Source organism: Marmota marmota, unplaced genomic scaffold (assembly GCF_001458135.2).
Source record: "Marmota marmota marmota unplaced genomic scaffold, marMar, whole genome shotgun sequence".
NCBI classification, from domain to species: domain Eukaryota; kingdom Metazoa; phylum Chordata; class Mammalia; order Rodentia; family Sciuridae; genus Marmota; species Marmota marmota.
In genome coordinates this window covers 16,191,147-16,211,511 of record NW_026000037.1, presented here as the reverse complement: position 1 = coordinate 16,211,511, position 20,365 = coordinate 16,191,147, and the positions used below count along the sequence as shown (strand labels likewise).

The 20,365-nt window shown below is 54.3% G+C and overlaps 1 protein-coding gene across 1 annotated transcript in view; it reads right to left on the bottom strand.

Annotated features, from left to right (window-relative positions):
- Gli2 (GLI family zinc finger 2) overlaps window positions 1–20,365 on the bottom strand; it is a 172,913-nt gene that overhangs the window by 4,380 nt on the left and 148,168 nt on the right. The window contains exons 5-12 of the mRNA XM_048812091.1: window positions 13,266–13,467; window positions 12,431–12,644; window positions 11,093–11,215; window positions 8,082–8,216; window positions 4,905–5,054; window positions 3,531–3,695; window positions 2,007–2,288; window positions 152–488 (exon numbers count right to left, since the gene is read on the bottom strand). Of these exons, the coding sequence (XP_048668048.1) occupies window positions 152–488; window positions 2,007–2,288; window positions 3,531–3,695; window positions 4,905–5,054; window positions 8,082–8,216; window positions 11,093–11,215; window positions 12,431–12,644; window positions 13,266–13,467 (1,608 nt within the window). The remainder of the gene's footprint in view (window positions 1–151; window positions 489–2,006; window positions 2,289–3,530; window positions 3,696–4,904; window positions 5,055–8,081; window positions 8,217–11,092; window positions 11,216–12,430; window positions 12,645–13,265; window positions 13,468–20,365) is intronic.

Below are 20,365 nucleotides of genomic sequence, written 5' to 3'. Positions count from 1 at the left end.
CCCTTGAACTTGATTCAGATGGGGATGTTTTTGGCTTTCTCAGTCTCCTTCTGTGTGCAATGTGCTGGTGAGTGCTGGGTGGGAGTGGGTCTAGCTGGTGCAGCCCCAGGTTCTCTCCCACCCCACTCATAAGCCCTGGGCGTCCACTCACCACTTGCTGGGAGGGGAGGCAGCTTGGTGTTCCGGGTGTGTGGAGCTGGGCCAGCCCACGAGCAGGAATCCTTGAGCGACTTGAGCTTCTCCCTCTTGAGCTGCTCGAAGCGGTGCATGGTGGTCCCGTGTTTGCGCAGCTGCAGGCCACCAGTGGAGGGGGCAGCCAGGGCTGGGGCATCGGCCCCTGGGGGTGTGTCATCCAGCGATGTCAGGTCTCCCAGGCTCCCGGGCCCCGTCCCCGGCATCTCCACGCCACTGTCATTGTTGGGGGCACTGCCCAGGGGAGAGGGCTCGCTGCTGCAGGATGACTGAGCCCCGGGGCTGGACTGACACAGCTATAGGGAGGAGGCAGAAGTCAAAAGCTCAGAGAGTATGCAGATGCACCTCGTCCTGCGTCCACCCTGCATCCACACCACACTCAGGCATGCTGGGACGGGGGCGTGGGGGGGGGGAAGGACAACATCTCAAAGAGGAACTTGCAGACCATTGCTGTGGGTCTATGTGAGATGGTCAAGTCACTTCACTTCGCTTAACCTTGGCCTTCCCAACTACAAGATGAACCTGCCTGCCTGCTGGGCACCTGGCATGTGCACAGGTCCCCGGATGGCAATGAGAGAAGGTGCTGAAGCAGTCCCAGCAACAGCGATGTACGCAGGATGAAGCAGAGGACGAGCCAAGAGTTGGTCCTTGTACTGGGTGGGGCCATATCAATAGGCCAGAGGCAGGTGTTAGAAAGGGGAGGGACACCCAGAGACGGGGAGCTTCAGGATGCAGCCTTGACTGAATGGCCGCTGCCCTCCCTCTGTGTTGAGGTGGAGTAGGGCAGAGAGCTCATGACCAATGCAGAAGTCAAGAAAGACAGAGAACTCGGGCTGCACCCGCTGGGGCTGGGGATGGGACCTGGATGAAGCTCACCCTCTCACCTTGCATGCAGCACCTCAGGGCTCATTTCCAGACCAAATGCCCCCAAATCCTAGCCCTTTCCTTGGGAAGCTGTGATGCTTTCTCTCATTAGGACCCAAGCTCCCAGCAAACAGGGTCCTTCCAGGTCTTCTGGCCCATGGTACTCCTTATTGTCCTGTGGCTGGTCTTCAAGACCCTCTAGGTTGGTGCACCCCCTCTGCAGCCTGGTCTCCCCCCACTCTCCTCCTGACCAGCTATTCTGCAGCCACTGTTCCCCCACCTGCCAGCCCACTCCTGCTGCCAGCCTTTACCTACTTTGGTATTCCCATGTATAGTGCCCTGCCGTCTGCCTCTCCAAACCCACGGTCTGGGCCCAGGAGGCCTGGACTGACAGGTCAGTGTCCACCTGGGCAATGGTACCCACGAGAACCCCGGCCCACCCTCGCTCACCCCTGCCCGCCCCCACCCCCACCAGAATCCTCTGCTCACCTCAGTACCGTCTATCCTTAGGGGAGGTACAGTTGGGAAAGAGGCGGAGACAAAGAACAGGTGGTTAGAACAAAAGGAGCAGAGGCCAGAGGGGAAGGACGCAGAACAGGACAGAGGGTTGGGGACCCCCAGCAGCCCTCTGGTGCTGGTTGGAGAGGCAGACACGTAGGGACCGCCCCCACCCGGCACAGCCCGATGTGGGGAGCAGGCATCCTCAGCCCCGCCTCCAGCCCTGCCACAGCTGCCCAGCAGGAGCGAGGTCACAGAAAGGGACCTGGACAAGACAGGCTCCATGTGAGGCCAAGGCAATAAGGGGACAGAAAGCCGAGTTGGGGAGAGGAAGGACATCATCGCACCCTTAGGTGGGGGACCTCAGAGCAGAGCCCATACCCTCGCAGGGTCCTGGGTCCTGGCCCAGCTGCGAAGTGCCCTTTGCAGCTGGGTCGCCCGGCTCTGCTTACCCCGGAGCTCTCGGTCTTGATGGCTTTGATGTGCAGGCAGTCTTCCACTGCCTGGCTGCTGCTGCTGGCCTCAGCACTGTCCTCAGACCCCCGGCCACCAGGCTCAGTGCTGGCCTCGTTGTCTCCGTTCTCCTTGAGCAGCGGGGCGCGGAGATGCACATCGTTGCGCTGTTTCTTGGTGACGTGGGCGTCTGGGCCGTGGACCGTTTTCACATGCTTCCGGAGGGAGCTGGGGTCGGTGTACCTCTTGGTGCAGCCTGGGATTTTGCAGATGTAGGGTTTCTAGGAGGAGAACCAAGACTGTGTCATGGGTGGGAACACGAGGACAAACTCTGCAGGGGTGCACTCCCTATCCTGAAGCCATCCCAGGTCCCTGGATAACCTGGTTGGCACCACGGGTGGGCACTCTGCTGCATTTGCAGCCAGTGCCCTGTGCCTGGAGCATGCCAACTGCAGGCCCACAGCAGCCTGGCCCCAGCGGGCTGGGTACCACCTTTTCATGGAAATTAAGTGCATGGTCAAGGGTGCGCTTTCCATAAGACACTGGGGCACTGGTGAGAGAGACTTTGAAAGGGACACGCATGCCTTCCTTGGGAGCCAGCACCAGCACCCTGAAGAGGGGAGATGGGTTCAGAGAGGAAACAAAACAAAACAAAAAAAAACTTACTGATAAAAGGTAAAGACTGGGCTCAAAGCTCCCCTATGACCACGCCCACATACAGGCACACCCCAGCCACACCGACACCACTCCAAGTCCCCTCCCACCATCCCCGCCAGTTATACATTTACAATCATGCACATCCGCCCCCATTCATACCTACACATACACATGAGCCCACATACACACACACACACACACACACACACACTCCTTTTCAAGGCTGGTTCTTATTCGTAGATGCCCTACCAGGTCCAGAGGCCTTTGGGAATTCCTCTTAACTTCATACAGGCATTGAAGCAAGGTCCATTTGGGGCCTCCACCTTATCTAAGCTATTAGAAATGCTCTTTATAAAGTCTTCCCGAGTCACAGTGATTGTATGGCTAGGCCGGAACTGGGGCCAGGGGTCGCAGACCCTGAAGGCACCTGCTGATTTCCCACCCTGGGCTCTCTCAGCCCTGTCAGGGCTCTGGGTACCCAGGGACAAAGAGTCTACCCTGGGCCCCAATGACAGGGAGCTCAGGGTCACAGCAGACTCAGGCAGCACTAGCGGGTAGAACGTGTCACTATCAGCTACTGGGACTGCTGGAGCAGAAGCAGCTTGTGGAGCTCAGATGGCATTACCACGGCAGCTGCGCCGCCGCAGGCACCTTCTCTTTCAAAATAGAAGATAAAGCACAGACAGGGAGCCTGGCGCACCCAGGTCCCCGAGGGGTGGTCTGCATCCAGGGATGTGCAGCAGCTAGTAGTGGGAGAGGGGCCCCTCGGCACCTGGCTACCTACTGCCCGCAGGTGGCTACACATTGCAGGCTGCGCTTTGGCGCACTGGTCCCCGGGCCCCTGTGCGCAGGCGCGGGGTGGGTACCTCGTTGGAGTGGGTGCGGTTCTGGTGCTTGGCGCGGTCCGAGGCGTTGGAGAAAGCCTTGTTGCAGCCCTCGTGCTCGCACACGTAGGGCTTCTCCCCGGTGTGGGACCGCAGGTGTGTCTTCAGGTTCTCCAGGCGAGAGTAGGCCTTCGAGCAGCCTTCGAACTGGAAGGAGGTGGGGAGGTCCGTGAGGGCAGCCCAGGTCCAAGGCAGGATGCACTGCACCCCAGCCCAGTACCGCTCAGCTTGTGCCCAGAAGATGGGTTTCGTCAGTGCTAACAGTTAATATGTCTTGCCAGAAAACTGGGAAAGGGGCAGAAATGTCTAACAAGCTGACTCAAAATGGATCAAAGACCTTATTGGAAAAGCTAGACTATAAAACTAGTGTGTGTGTGTATCAAAATATATGTTTAAAACTATCAAATTCTTCGAAGAAAACGAAGGGGTAAACCTTTGTGACCCTGGATTAGACAGTGATTTCTTAGATACGATAAAAGCCTAAACAACCCATCATTAGATTTCATCAAAGTTAAACTTTTGGGCTTCAAAGGAAATTATCAGCAAAATGAAGACAACCCTCAGAATGGGAGAGATATTTGCAAATCATATGTCTGAGAGGATCTATTACCTAGATATATAAAGCTCTCTTACAACTGTTCCCCCCCACCCCACACACACACACTGGGTACTGGGGATTGGACCCAGGGTAGGGGGGTATATGACTGTATATCCAACCCTGTTTATTTTTAAAATTTGAGACAGCATTTTGCTAAGTTGCTGAGGCTGGCCTTGAAGTTGGGATCCTCCTGCCTCAGCCTCCTGAGTTGCTGGTGTTACAGGTGTGTATCACCACGCCAGGCAAGAAGTCTTACAACTTATCCATAAAAAGACACTGCACACTCACACAAAGAAAACCAAACCAAACCCAAGAAAACCCCCCAAACTTAACCAAAGTGGTTTCTAACCCATCATTGCTCAAATGCCTCCAGCTGTGACTCACCAAAGATGCTTTCCTGCAGGGTGCTATGGAGGTGGCTTTTCTGCCCAGTGTCCCAAGTTAATCAAAGTGGGCTGTGCTTGGGGCTTACAATCAGACGGCCAAGGTGACATCAGCACACCTGTACTCCGGTTACCGAGTTCCTCGTGCCCAAAGAGTGAATTTGCTAAGTTCTGGGCAGCAGTGGACCAGTGGCCTTCAGGACTCCAGGCAGGCAGAAAGCCAGCGTGGGGACAGACAGGATGACTCACTGGCCAGACCTGTCCCCATGCTGCTGCCGTGGCCTGTACCACTCAGGTCTGCCTGTGGTCTCCAGACCACCACCCCCTGGCCTGGAGACGTAGGTCCTAAGGCTGCTGTGGGAGGAGGGTGCTCACCGTGCACTTGTGGGGCTTCTCGCCTGTGTGCCGCCGCATGTGGACCACCAGCATGTACTGGGCCTTGAAGGGCTTCTGCTCCCGCGTGCAGGCCTGCCAGCGGCACACGAATTCCTTCTTTTCCCCGTGGATGTGCTCGTTGTTGATGTGCTGCACAGGAACAAGCCCCAGGAGCCGGTGAACCCAGGAGCCCGCCCCATGGACCCCCAGGGCCACTGCCACGTGCGGCTCCCGGACCCCTGAATTGTGGCTGGTTAAAAGTGCTGTGTGTGTGTTTGTGTGTGGGGGCGTCTAAGGGCAAACTACACACTGGTTTCAAAGCCTCAGTAATTTAGTGAGGCCCTAAATAATTCAGTGAGACCCTGTCTGTAAATAAAATACAAAAAAGGGCTGGGGATGTGGCTTAGTGATCAAACGCCCTTGGATGCACTCCATAGTACCTAAATAAATAAATTAGTACAGGCAAATTAGTACAGTTTTCAAAGACTTAGACTGGGAAAAAATGTACATTATCTCAATTAATGTCGGTCTATACTGATGGTATTGGTGACAGGATAATATTTCAGCTATTAAGTAAATAAAATATATCACAGGGTAAGCATCCTTAATCTGATATCCAGGTACAACACTTTCTGAGAAACAACTCAGTGCCACAAGTGGGAAATTCCACACTTGATCTCACGGGATGGGTCCCCGTGCACTAAAAATACTATATAAAATACTATATTAAATTACCTTCACACTGGCAGAAGGTGTACACAAAACAGAAGTGAATTTCATGTTTAGACTTGGATCCCATCTCCAAGATATCTCATTATGTATATGCAGCACTTCCAAAATGCAAAAAAATCCCAAATCTGAAGCACATTTGGTCCCAAGCATTCTGGATAAGGGAGGTTTTCTAGCTGTTTTAAAGTTAACTTTGCTTGTACTAATTTATTTATTTAGGTACTTTGGAGTGAATCCAAGGGCGTTTGACCACTAAGCCACATTTCCAGACCTTTTTTGTATTTTATTTAGAGACAGGGTCTCACTGAATTACTTAGGGCCTCACTAAATTACTGAGGCTGGATTTGAAGTCACGATCCTCCTCCCTCAGCCTCCTGAGCTGCTGGGATTACTGGCGTGTGCCACCGTGCCCAGCTTGCACTTTTTGGGGGGGGGATGCTGGGGATTGAATTTGGGGCACTCAACCACTGAGCCACATTCCCAGCCCTATTTGATATTTTATTTGGAGACAGGGTCTCACTGAGTTGCTTAGCACCTCGCTTTTGCTGAGACTGGCTTTGAACTTGCGATCCTCCTGCCTCAGCCTCCCGAGCAGCTGGGATTATAGGCGTGCGCCACTGTGCTCACCTGTACTATTTTTTAATGCTTATAGGAAATGTAAAATTGCATACATGGATGGCATTTGTAGCTTGCAGTCTCCTTCTCCTGGACAATGTAGCTTGATCTGTGTGACCTATGAAGCTGAGCATCAGGCCTTTGGTGGCACCTGATCCCAGAAGACAAAAAGCCATCAGGCACCTGTGCCCTGTGCAAAGGCTCCACTGTCAAGCCCACAAACACCTCCACTAAAGCAAGTAAACTACACAGCACTTTGAACTTCCAGAGAAATCCTCTCCTATTAGCCTCCCTTTCTATTTTTAAAGTCTTTCAAATGATCAAAATGCTTCCTGACAATGCCTTTCATTTTTTCTTATTGGTTTACTTAGCAACAAATTGTTAATAATCGAGTAGGGGCTCCCGCTCGCCCATCCATCTTCCCAGGGAGCAGCAGAGAGAGGCAGAGCTGGAGAAAGGGGCCCTTCCTCTCCAGCAGAGCAGCCCGCTGTCTCCAGAGCCAAGTGGAGGTGGCCACCTGCAACTATAGGGACAGTCCTGTGCCTACAGCCTTTCTTTCTAGGTCAGGATTCTGTGCCTATTCTTTTTTTTTTTTTTCCCCGTACCGGGGATTGAACCCAGGGGCGCTTAACCACTGAGCCACATCCCCAGCCCTTTTTATATTTTATTTATAGACAGGTCTCCCTGAGTCACTTAGGGCCTCGCTAAGTTGCTGAGGCTGGCTTTGAACCTGTGATCCTCCTGCCTCAGCCTCCTGAGCCACTGGGATTACAGGCATGTGCCACCATGCCCGGCTTATGCCTGCTCTTTGGGATACATCTTTTGTGTCCTCACCTCTGCACTGTGGTTTGAGCCCCCTCCCATCCCGAGATGCTGACCCTCTCTTCCTTTAATCATATCTGATCTGTTCCACAAACCACAGCTCCAAGCTGCCTCTTCATCAGGGATCCCAAAGAGGTGGTACAGGTTGAAAGATCATGTTGGAGTTTTGGAAGGGATTAGATGAGACCCTGAGTTGCAGGTTCTGTATCAGCTGCAATGGGTTTGCTGGTAAATTCTGGTGTCCTGGGTGACAGTGTTGGGAGGAGAAAGGCATCTATGGTGTTTGGGAACAAACCACATTGGAAGAAGCAGAGGGAGTTGGTGTGTTCTAACTGCCAAGTTCACATTACACCTGACTACTACCATAATGGATGCTGCTGTCTAAGAGTTTGAATGGGGACAAAGAGACATACCCTGAAGGACACACTGACTCTGTGGCCTTCTTTGCCTAAGCTGTTAGAATCTGGACATAGCCATCCACCTAAACCCAATACACTGTGTATCTGCAAATGGTCTCCAAGAGGAAATTACTAACTCTTTCCTCCATAGGAGAACCCTTTTTCAGGTTTTAGAGTCAGACTTTATTATTAGAGAGCCTGGCTGGTTTAATTAATCGGATTTCCCTTCGTGCATTGGCTGCTAGGACGCTTAGGACAGGAAGATGTCCGTGTGTGATCTCGAGCTCCGAGCACTTGATTTTAATACGAACTCTCCTCCTGGCTTTACCCTGTTGTTCCCTTTGTCCTGATTTTCTCATTCACTTATTCTTTGACTCTTGTGTTACACATGTATTTGGAAGTCTTCTTATGGGAAACAGGCAGAGCACAAATAAGTCATTATGCCTCCCACTCACAGAGGATGCAACCCAGGGTCCTCCTGGGGCCTCCCCCATCAGCCTCTTATTGCAGCAGAGGCACTGGAGGCTGCAGGTCCAGTGTGGTGGGGGCTCCGCCCACCGTGGGCAGAGGCTGGAACGTGGGGTGGAGTCTGGGATGTGGGGTGGAGGCTTACGTGCACCAGCTGCTCCTGGGTGTCATACTCCTTGCTGCAGTCCTCCCAGTGGCAGTTGGTCTCGTAGATGACCACCTCGGCCTCCTGCTTACAGTCGTCCCTGTCCAGGTCTTCCTTGAGGTCAGCCAGCTGCTCCTGGGGGGGGGGGGCGGGGAGAGCAGATCACACCCTCATGAGCCGTGTCTAGCACGTGATCCTATTAGCCCTGTGCAGAATGCCAAGGACCCTGAGCAGACAGAGGTGTGGACACACGTGCACACATACGGACATGTGCAAACACACACACACACACTCATCCAGAAGATCCCCGTCCATAGCTCTTCTTATCAGCAGCTGTCCTTTCTCTAGGGCTGGCTTGTCACCACCAGGTATTCCATCACCTCTTGCTTCTACTGACAGCCAAGGAGGACAGGAGAGAGCAGGGCAGCGACTTTTGTTTATTTGGGTTGGTCTCCACTGTGGGGAGCTGGGGTGGGCTCCGTGGGCTTTGGGAGGAGGAACATTTTTTTATTTATAATGTGTGCAGGGCCTGCTCCTGACGGAGGTGACAGGAAACCAACAGGTGTCTGGCTTGGAAGTGTTACTCTCCCGTTGTTCCTCTCTGAAAGGCTCGGGAGGCACCTGGATTTGCACCAGGGCAATGCAACTGTAGCTGCTCACTGCTCAGCAGAGGGAATGCCTCCAGAACATTCTCCCTGCACTGGTCCTAAAACGTGGTTTGCATTCTCGTATTACGGCTGGGAAAACTGAGGCTCTGGAAACGGTTGACCTCCTGGAACCCACAGCAAGATCTGCAGCAGCCTAGATCTGACTTTGAGTTTTTCACGTTATTAGGGCCCAGGAAAGCCCCATTTCAAGGTGGTGCTAACCCAGAGCCGAGGGGAGCCTCTGAGTCACGGGGACAGACCAGAGGAACCTGCAGGGGGGGCTGGGAGGGCAGATCAGATGCCCCAGGCTGAGAGAGGGAGGGCCCAAAATGTTCTGTGGAGGACTTTCTAATACGCCACTCATTTACCAGTCAGGCTTGGAACAAAGCCGAGTGAAGAGGTGACCTTCAAACACTTGCTTGATATTTCAAACTATTTTCAAAAACAGGAGGAAAATGTTCTATCTTTCCAAATAGCCTCTGGGGACAGCATGCCCAGTGCAGGTGAAGGGGAGCATCTCTTGCCATGGTCAAGAGCCCTAACAGACGCTGGCTCCTGAGATTTAGCCAAACTGAGTCCATTTCTAGGAGCCCAGAAATCAGCAGAAATGGCTCCCGGCTGTGGGGTGCCGATCACCTCGTGGCCTGACTTTTCCACGGGGGACTCAAAGAACTCTTCCTAAAAAGGCTCCCGGCTGTTTTCAGGATAACTTTAAATAATGCACTCTCTGAAAGGAAACCAGCACTATAACTGGGCTGAGTGGGGACCACGGGACAGGACCCTCAGGAACGCCTCCTCCTGCATCTTTAGCAGAGGAGGGCTGCTGAAGGGAGACCGTGGAGAAGGGACCCCCGGGTCTCCTAATGCCACTCCTAATGCATTTGAAGGAACACCGGGAGTATTTTGCTATTTCCAGACACTGAAGGCTCGGCTCACTTCAGACAAGACCCAGGGAGACTGGTGGGCTGACAAGTGGAGGGAAGCTCCCAGGACAGGACCACAGGTCCCTTGGTGACACTGGCATCATCCTTGCCTGCAATTCTGAGCGCTTCGGCAGAGCAGAGATTCATCGTGCTGCATTTTTCTGCCAAGGCAAAGCCGCCCGTCCACCTTGCTGTGAATCAGGACTCGGAGTGACAGGAGGACCACCCCCTCGTGATAAAATGCTTTCCTCCCACGGACATCCCCAGCAGCTGCTGAGCGGGGAGGGGGCTCTGTGCGGCCCACCTGGGCTGGAGGGCGGTCCCAGGGCCCCCCTGATGGCGGGTGGGACATGGGCCTCCCAGGTGCTCAGTGCCTGACTCCCGCCCCACCTGCCACTCCAGCCTGTTTATCTTCCCTGGATATGTGCTGTCCTCATCCATTTCAACGACCCCTTATGATGGCCAGCCTCATGAAAGCCATGCATCATGTAGAGACTGGTTTTGGTGTCAGCGAGGGGGAGAATTTGTCACCAACCCCTGTTTGTCTGACAATAACAGGGCCCGATATTTCATGAAAATTAAGTGCCCAGAGCATGCCCGATGGTTTACAGTCGTGATAAAGGATGGTCCGGCAGATGTGGGGAGACAGGGTACCAGGCATCCTTGGTGGCCGACCTGGGGATTCTGTAGTAACAGATGGCAACTGGGTCACTGTGTGAGGGCTGGGTGGGCCAGGTGGGTCACCTTCAAAGTCAGCAGGCCCTTTGCATGACTGGCCCTTGCTCCAAGATTGGGAATTCTCTGTCTGCCATCTTGGGGCTTTAGAATAAGTGGCACAAAGATCTTGGCTATCCAACAGGCCAGCCCCAGGCTGTAAGCTGCTGGTTCTCACTCCTCCTGCCAGAAATCATACTCCCTTCCCTGTCCCAAGATGATCCAGGAGCTAGGTTGAGTGTCTGGGCAGATGCGAGTCCAGTGACCTCGGAGAGCCAGTGGCAATGAAGGTGACGGAGCGTGGACGGAGTTCCGGGATGAGGGCAGCCCAAGGAGCCTGGGCTGTTCAGGGATGTAAGCAACGCATTTTGGCCGAGGCATATGCTGCTCAAGATTGAGGCATGGGGAGAGGTGGCCACAGCAGGGACAAGGTGGAAGGGCAGGTGGGAGTTTGTTCATTCATTCTTTTATTCATTCATTGATAAACATGTGGTATGTACAGGTTGTGAGGCAGTCATGGCTCTGGGAACCATCTCGCCCTCTCTGATTGGTTCGTTTGTTCGTTCGTTCGTTCATTCATTCATTCATTCATACAGCCACCCGTCTACCCACCCTCCATTCACTGGTCCATTCCTTTTCATCCACAGGTGAAAGGCCCAAAGGCAGCCAACCCAGGATAGCTGGCCTGGTCCCAGCTCAAGGCCAGTGAGGGTGGCCATCGGATTACCTGTGTCAGTCCCACTGGGGAGGCAGGCCGCAGGCCCTCAGCTTCAGTCTTGACCTTGCTCCTCTTGTGAATGGTGATGGGGTTCCCGGTGCTGCTCACAGCCGACTCGCTGTTCTGCTTGTTCTGAGAGGAGGAGCAGAGGACAGCCTGTCACACAGGTGCAGGACAGGACACCCCGAATTCGGATCGGACTCTACCTCGGACACCTCCCTACACTGAACACGTAGGCCAACCCTGTGTTTGAAGCAGCAGAAGTTGAGTCTCTCAGCCTGATCCTCCAGCCAGGGGCATACCCGGGAAGAAGGCCAGACCTAGGCCACCACCACTCCCCTTTCCATGAGCTGCCACCTCAGCTTTGCAAGGGGTGGAGGAAGGTGAAAAAGAGACTCCTTTGGAAAATGCTGGAAACCCTTGCTCATGTCCTGTTGAGGTTCAACTTCTCAGATTTCCAGAGCAGGGGACCCAGGGCCTGGCTTCTCAGCAGAAGGGCAAGGGCTGCAGTCTCAGATGACACTTCAGAAGCCCATTGTAACTGTCTGGGGAGGTGCTGGGACCATCTGGAGCTCTGGGACACAGCCATATCTGGGCACTGCCACTTGCCAAGCAGTGGCCTGGGGTGCTTTCTCCTCCTCTAGGATTGTCTTCCCAAGTACCACTCAGGACCCAGGGTCCACGGGGTCTTGTGTGCACACAGGAACTTGTTTATATGCGGAGTGGCCCAGCTTAGGTGACAGGTCCCTATGTGTCGATGAGTTAGCTCAGGCTGAGAGAGGTAAATTCGTTTGCTGCAAATCAGGAACCAGGCAGGGTCTGACAATTCCAAAGCCTGTGCCTGTCTATTATATAGTCCTGTCCTTCTCAAGCCATGTCCCCAGCTGCAAATTAAGACCTCACTGGCACCCAGGGGTGCCAGGTACCTTGCTAGGATGCCCAGGCAAGGCCTAAGGCCTATTGGAGAGTCAAGGTGTTTGAGAACATTCTGGAAACAGATGCTGTAAGATGAACCTGCACGAACATCATTACGGTTGGTTCATCCATTCATTTCACACGCGGTGCGTGGTGTGCCTACGTGGTGCCGGACCCCGTGAATTGGAGGGTTCTCCATCCACTCATTGTGTTTATTGGACCAGAGACAGCAGACCCCAGAGGCTGAAAGGTTGCCATGGACAAAGCCCAGGGCTCCCCCATCACTCAGCCCCTTTTATCCAGAAGACGTCCCACCAGCCACCCCGGGTCCCAGAGTCCTTCCACCAATTTCCAGCATGCGTGGTCACTGAACGGCCCTTGTGGGGCCAGCTGAGTATATGGTGGCCACCTCTGCTCCTTGGGCCCACCTACCTGGTTGGCATCGCTCACACAGTTGCTGCCGCTGCTCAGCTGGGTGGACACAGCACTGATGGAGGTGAGGGCCATGGGTTGCTGAGCCAGGAAGGTGGGCGAGGGCTGGATCAGGGGTGGCGTGTGTCCGAAGGCGGAGCCCAGGCCTCTCTGCTGGCTCAGGATCTGCTGGTAGGCCACGGGATTGATGGGGTGGGGGAAGGTGAAGGCTGGGCTGCAACGGAGAGGAGGTGAGGATATGGGGGAGAGGCAGGGGCCTCCGTTAGGCTGAGACTTCCTGGACAGAGAAGACCCTGCCCAGGGCATCGAGAAGGGCATGGTACGGGCCGCACCATCCCTAAACCAGCGGCGGCTCCCCTTTCTTTGCCTGTCCCTTGGGCCTTTCGTGCTTAGCTCCTGGGGTGCAGCCTTCACCCCCCTGGCAGGGTGTCCCCCTGCAGATGCCAGGCTCCATTTCACCCCCACATCCTTAGCTGTCATGGCCCTTGTCTGTAAGCCCCTCTTCCCAAAGCAGGACACTGAGGAAATGCTGGTGACTCTGGACAACCAGGCCCTCAAAGACATGGTGGTGGCTTCCTGTTTGCTCCTTCTAGCACCCCAGGGCCGGGGGGCTGCTGCCCTGTGTGAATCCCTTGTGACAGGGCTGTCCGCGATGACAGTCTCCTCTGTTGGCACGCTTGGTCACCTCCTGACTTCTTCTGAAGTCACAAGTGCTGATTCACAGATGAACCTTTGCTCCTCAGGTTCAAAGTGCCCACTGAGAAGCCAGACCCTCCCCTGGGGGACCCCGGCCCAGCTCCCCGTTCTTGGCCCTTGGCTTGCCAGCAGGGCTCACCTGAGGGCACCGGCGGACAGGTGCCCGTAGGAGCCGCTGGCCGCGGAGCTGCTGCGGGAGTTGTTGATGTAGGCCACCAGGGAGTTGGGCGAGGTCCGGATCATGCGCTGCAGGTCGAGGCTGGCATCGGAGAGCGGGGAGATGGACAGCGCCCGCTTGCGGCTCAGCCGGGGCGTCACCCGGGGGCTGGAGAACCGCGACACTGTGGAGCGGCCAACGGGAGTGAGCATCACCGGGACTGGGGGAGGTACGGGAGCGAGGAGGACACACAGGCAGGGGACAGGAAGAGCCCACGAGGTGTCCTCCTGGGACTCTCCGCTCTGCCCTCCTTGCGGCCGTGGGTTCTTGGATGGGCTCATAGTGTCCCCCAGTCTCGGTTTATTTATCTGTCAAATGGAACTGATCAGATCGGGGTGTTGTAGGGAATGGAGAGGTGGTTTCTCCCAAGAAACAGGGCATGGCCAGTGTCTCCAGCCCCCTGCCCCCTCCAGACCTACCCCAAGGGCAGTGTTATGGTCGGTGTGAGCTGTCCCCCAAAGCTCACGTGTGAGACAGTGCAAGAAGGTTCAGAGGGAAAATGATGGGGGTTGTGAGTCTTAACCCAATCAACGAATTAATCCCCTGATTAACTGGGTGGTAACTGCGGGCAGGTGGGGTGTGGCTGGAGGAGGTGGGGACTGGAGCATGGCTTTGGGTATATATTTATATCTGGAAATTAGGGTCTCTCTGCTTCCTGATCACGGTGACGTGTGAGCTGCTTCCCTCTGCCGCCCTCTCCCACCATGGTGTCCTGCCTCACCTCGAGCCCAGAGAAATGGAGCCAGCCTTCTATAGACTAAGACCCTGAAACCACGAGCCCTCAAACTTTTCTTCTCCTCTGTTGTCCTGGTCAGATCTTTTAGTCACAGCAGCAAATAAGCTGGCTAAAATTGTCAGCCACGCCAGAGGGCCAGGTGGTAAAGGCTTGGTTGTCCCCAGTCTGGTGCCACTGGGAGATGGGGCCTAACTAGAGGTCTTTAGGTCACCAGGGTGGGCCCCTGAAGGGGTAGTAAGGCCCAACCTCTTCCTCTTCCTCTCTTTTACTTCTGGGACACGGAGGTGAGTGGTTTTGCCCTGCTGTGTGCTTCCCCCATGATGCGCTACCTCTCTACAGGCCCCAAAGTAATGGGGTCATTGGGTCATGGATGAAGCCTCGAAAACTGTGAGCCAAAATAAACCTTTTTGTCTTCATAAGTTGATTATCTCAGGTATTCGTTACAGTGCTGTTAAGCTGACTGACACAGTTGCGATTCTGGTTTCCAACTCACAGCTTAGTGTTGCCTGATTTTGAGTTTTATGTGAGCGAATCATAAATTCTCTTTCATGCCTGGATTCTTTCATCCACATTATGAGCGTGTGAGCTGTCTCCATGCCATCGTGTGTGGCGGTAACTGGCTCATTCCCATTGCTGTAGAGCAGCCCAGGGTCAGGAGAGTGAATGGAGGTAGGTGTTCCAAAGTCAGATTATGTTGCAACTGGGATCACACTAAAATTGGCCCCCCAAACACACTCTGGTAGGCCACTTGCTAAACTGGGCCCTGGATGGCTACCCTATGCTCCTAGCATGATGCCTGGGCTCTTGGCTGGCTCTCCAGAACCTGTGGGGACAATAGAAAGGACATGCGCAGGAACAGCAAGCAGGATAGCATGACAACACACTGAAGCTCTCCATGCCGGAGTCCCCGAGGCTGCAGGGACTTGCTGCTTTGAATGTGCCCACCACACATGCATGCCCCAGCCGTCCCTCCTGTCTGCTCTGGCCACAGGGCACACTCGGCTCAGCTTCCTGCTGGTGTCCCAGGGCCTCTCGCTCCTGCACTCCTGTGACACAGCCCTGACCCACTGGCCTTGGGGCTATGCTTGCTTGTGCATGTGCCACCTGCTGTCCCTAGAGCTGTGGGGGTAACAGGGGTGATGCCTGTGAACCTCCCCCTCCCCCTCCCCCCAGAAGGTGAGGAGACTGCAAAGAATCCACATCTGCCAATGGAGAGGCTGCACCCCCACCCTGTGGGGCCACCCTGCCTCATGGCCACCACCAAGCTAGGCCAGCCTCTGGGGGAGTCCTGGGAATTGCTGGGGAATCCCCTTCTGCTGGGCTGTGGGAGGAAACCTCTCTGGGGCTGTGGAGGGGTGGAGGGGGCCCCACAACCCTTAGACCAGGAGGGGTTTCTGGGATTCTTTTCTAACTACCTCCTTCATGGACATGGGGGATCTGAGGTTGCAGATTGGAGGAGACAGGTACAGGGGACAAAGGGGCTCTGGGCCCGGGAACGCAGACCTTGGTTGGCACAGTGGTGGGTGAGCTGGGGTGGGGCCCCGGGCACCCTGGCTGGTGTCCTCCTGCAGCCCTGGGGTTGTGAATCCAATGGGATGGCAGACACCAGGGGGTCGTGCAGCCCAGATTGGTCCCCCATCCTAACACGTGTGTGAGTCTCTATGTTGTGTACTTTGTTTTCTTTTTTTGATTTTATTTTATTGGTCCTTTTTAGTTATACATGACAGCATAATCCATTTTGGTATCTTTAGACAAGCAGGGTCTATATCGTGCTCTAATTCAGACCCCACGGCCTCTCCTTCCCCTTCCCTCTCCACACCCCTGCTCCCTTCCCTCTACTGATCTTTCTGGAATTTACCATATTTACTTTTTAGATTAATTTCTTGGGGCCGTACACTGTGGTGGGAGTCGCTGTGGTACGTTCGTATAGGGACACAGGAGAGTCATGTCAGATTCATGCACTGTCTTTCCTTCTCGAAGGTGACATGGCTTTGGGAAAGCGCCCTTTGGAAGTAAAAGCTGAGCTACTCAGAAGACTCTCTCTCTACACCGTCTCTACCTTTGCTCTTGTCAGCTGAAGATTTTTTGGTTTTGGCTATTTTTTTTTCCTATGGGGACAGCTATGGGGATGCTCTGATTAGACTGTGTTCTCAGAAAGCTTATATATCAGAAACTTAACCCCCAAATTCATATGTTGGTGGCATTGGAAGGTGGGACCTTAGGGAGGGAATTAGGGGGAGATGAGGTTCCGACAGTGACCCTAGCTAGCATGCAGGCTCTGTCGGGCCATCTGAGGCCCTTTACCATATTATGATTCAGCAAGAATACCCTCACCAGATGCCAATACCATGTTCTTGAACTTCCCAACCTCCAGAACTGAGTTCAATCAACCTCTATTCTTTATACATTTTCCAGTCTCAAGTATTTTGTTATAGCAACAGAAAATGGCCTAGGATGAGTAAGTGCACAAAAGGTGCTCCATAGATGCTTCTGGGGACGCTGCTTGCTTGGTCCCACAGAAGGGCTAGAGCACAGCAGGTGGAGTAGAGCAGGAAGGATCCCAGGCCACACATCTGACTTAGACACAGGGAGCACAGGGGACCAGGGAGGCAGACACACTCCTCGGCCAGCTCTGAGGCTGGGCCGCAAACATGACCCTTCCATGTTTGAAGGAGGTCGGTCCCCAGACACCAAGCAGACACCCTGGCAAGTCAGCATTCAGAGCCAGCGTGCTCCTTGCAAGTGGTGTTTGGGTGAAAGCCTGTTGTCAATTCTTGAGTGACTAATAGCACACGGGCCGCCCCTATCTAGTGACACTGAAGCCCTTGGTTTCATTTAACAGCCAACACGGCCCTCCAATATCAGCTTTGCAGATAAGGAAAGGAGGCTTGGGAAGGTCGTGACTTGCTCTAGGTCCCTGAGGATTTGAACTGGAGCCCAAAGGAACCCTGCTGTGTGGCTTCCCTGGAGACACTGCCTGTCTTCAGCAGGCTTGGAGAAGGCCAAGGTCAAGAGGACACTCCTCCCCACAAACTCTCAGCAGCGCTGAACAGTGAACTTGTCAACATCCCGCTGCCTGCTTGTCCTCTGCTGTCTGAACGGCAGGTCTGACGCAGCGGGTCTCCACCCTCAGCCTGCTCGGCCCCTCACCGCCCCTCTTGCAGGGCTGAGCTTGACAGGCACACACAGCCAGGAAACCTGGGCGTTGGCTAGAGGCCTCCTTTCTTCCTGCACAGCTGGACCTGCCGAAGTGACCTCCTGAACCCCTTTTTAAAATCCCCTCTCTCTCGAACTCCACTACCTGCCCGGGTCCAAAGCTTGCTTGAATCATCCCAGAGCCTCTAAGCTATTCAACTCACCTTCCTCACTTTGGCAAAAGAGAGCTTTTCAGCTTACAAAGCAGATATACCCCAACCCTCCCCCTAAAACCTTCCAAAGCTCCCTAGTGCTATTGCAAAGGAGGCCCATTGCCATTATGGAAAAGGTCTACAATGTGGCCCTTGGGGTTTGGTCCTACCCCACCGGCCTCCTCCTCCCCACTCTTTCAGTCACCTGCTCAGGGACTTTGTTCACACAGCTTCTTCTGCCCACCAGTTCTTCCCTGCTGTGTGCTCAGAGCTCTTTCCAGGGGTCACCTCCCCCAGGAAGCCTTCCCTGATCTCCCCAAGTGGGGCAGCTCCTCCCTGCAGGCAGACCATTCTCTCCAAACAAGGGTCGCACTGGAATCTGCACCGTTTCTGTGGTTGACAGCTTGCTTCTGTCTCTCCCCCTTCATGAATCAGGGACTCAAACTCCCCGCTGCCACCAACATGGAATCCCTGACACTGGAAATCCAGCTGGGCCACTTGCCACACAGCCATGGCATGTTGAGGGGCAGAGAAATCACAGCCACCCAAACTCAACCCTTCCTGAATGGCTCCGTGGACCAACCTAGGTCCTGCTGAAAGCACTTGAAAATGTTGAGCATGTTAATCCTCACACCTGCCCCTTTAGGAAAGGGCCCTTAATGTCCTCACTTGACAGAAGAAAACCAAAGGTATCGGGAGGCCAAGTAACAAGCCCAAGGCCATACAGCTATGGGGACAGAGACCAGGACTGAGACGCAGGTGCCTGGGTGCCCAAACCACCTTCCTATGCCCAGGGTGGGGACCAGAGGTGTCTTAGGGAAGGGATGACTATGGAGGATGGACAGACAGACACACACTCATATACATGACACAGAAACACAGACAACCTGGGCCTGTTGGCCCCCAAGCCTGTCACTTCCTCGGAGCACATCACTGAATCTCCCTGGGCCTCTCTTTCCCCATCTGTACAATGGGGACAGCGTGGCTTATTGTGGCAAAGAGTCACCTACGACCCTACAGATGTTCCCAGATGAAATGGCTAATTAACATAGCTTCTACTGGGGCTCAGAGGACCATCTGGATGGGCAGTGTGGGTGAGTCCACAGTTAATGACAGTGGAAAGAACAGCAGGTCTAGAAAACGATGAGTGGCCACAGCTGCCCTCCACACCCACTTCTCAGCTTCCATCTGGAGAGGCCTCTAAGTTTCTCACTTCTGGTTTCTGGAGTCTGCTCCTGACAAGCCTCACTTCCAAATCTGAGGCAACACTGGATCCTCACCAGGATTCCTGTTACTTGCAAATGGGAAAACATGAGAGGGACACAAAAGATCTAGCGTCCTCTAAAACAAGAAATACACATATCTTCGTCATGCATTTAAAAAAAAAAAAGATTTTGCTGCTGATACATGGATCCCCACCCTCTCGGGTGCCCCTAACAAGAGGAAACAGGGCCAAATCTGACAGTGACATTCATCTCTGCTATTCTCACCCCGCGAGGGAAATGTGTTTATTAATGCGCTTCTTCCCTTGACAAATTACTAAATAGGAAGAAAAGCCTGGCACTCATTTCCCGTGGTTTTGCCTGTGATTTATGGTGAGGGGCTGGCAGAGCCACCGCATCCATTCATCTGTGGGTATGCCTGTTCCAATGCTGGTCAGCCAATGGGTGATCGGCCACCAGCCCATCCCCAGCTGGGTGGATGCCTGATACTCCCTGTTCCTGTCGACACCTGTCTCTGGGCCTCGTTCCCCACCCTGGGCTCTTTCCTTTGCTCATTCATGTTTTGTTCATTGATTCACCAGACCACGGGGCAGCACTGAGAGCCTGCAAACATGAGCTGGTCATCACAGGGACAACTGCAGACCAGGACAGCCCTGCTTTCAGGGAGCTCACTGTCTAGGTGGGAGATGAAAATGGTACCCAGGCAGGAGTCACGAGATGCCACCTAAGCAGGATCACACTAAAGAATCCCAGAGTGCTCTGGAGACAGGGTTGCTGCTTCCCTGGGGACCACGGGAAAGGCAGGAAATGCAAGATCCAGGCCCAGGCAGACCTGGCTCTGTCTCTCTTGATGCCTCCGCACAGGGTCACTTGGAACCAACCGTCTCTGAGCTGATTCCTCAGGCAGAACATGGGTGGGCACCCACTTCAGGGCTGCCGTGGGCTGCCTGTGCATCCTCTGGCTTGGGTGGTCTTCTGCAGAGCCAGGGCTGGGGATCCCCTGGAGATTGCAGACCCAGGAACCTGGGTTCATGGGCAGCAGGAGGGAGCCTTGTTCTGCACAAAAGGACCCAGGAACCTTCTCTGGTCTCCATGTCATCGTTAGCATGGGACTGGGGGCACCTTCTCATGGGGTCCGCAGAAAACATCCTTATGGTAGGACTTGAGGACCCTGAGACCCCCCTTGGCTAAGGAGCATTCCCTGCACGGCCAAATAGGTCCCCATCCAGGTATTTTCACTGGAGACACTTCTAAGGAATGCACCTTGAGGACCTCAGCCCGCCCCACAGTGAGTGGCAAATGGGGAAATATGAGAGGGACACACACCTCCCCCACCCCTTCTGCTAGGGGAGCCAAAGGAACCCAGGCTGGAGCCCGGAGGCTAAAGTTCAAGGCCACCAGAGCCATTTGCTAGTTATGTGACAGAGGCAAGAGAAACTCGGGGTGTGGACTTTGGGCTCTCAGCGAAGTGGCTCCACAGGGCTGGTCTAGCAGAGCTGTGCGGGTTTACCAGATGACCCATACCCACGTAGCATCTTATAGCAGCCCTGGCCTCTAGCAGCCCTGTCCTCTGGGACCTGGGGTCTGGTGTCATCTGCCCCCATCTCCCCTCTGTCCTAGGCTGGGCATGCACTCTCTGCCTGACTTGGGTCCCTGGCAGCCCCTCTGCTACAACTCTGTGCTATGATCAATGTAATTGGATTTTGCACATGGCAC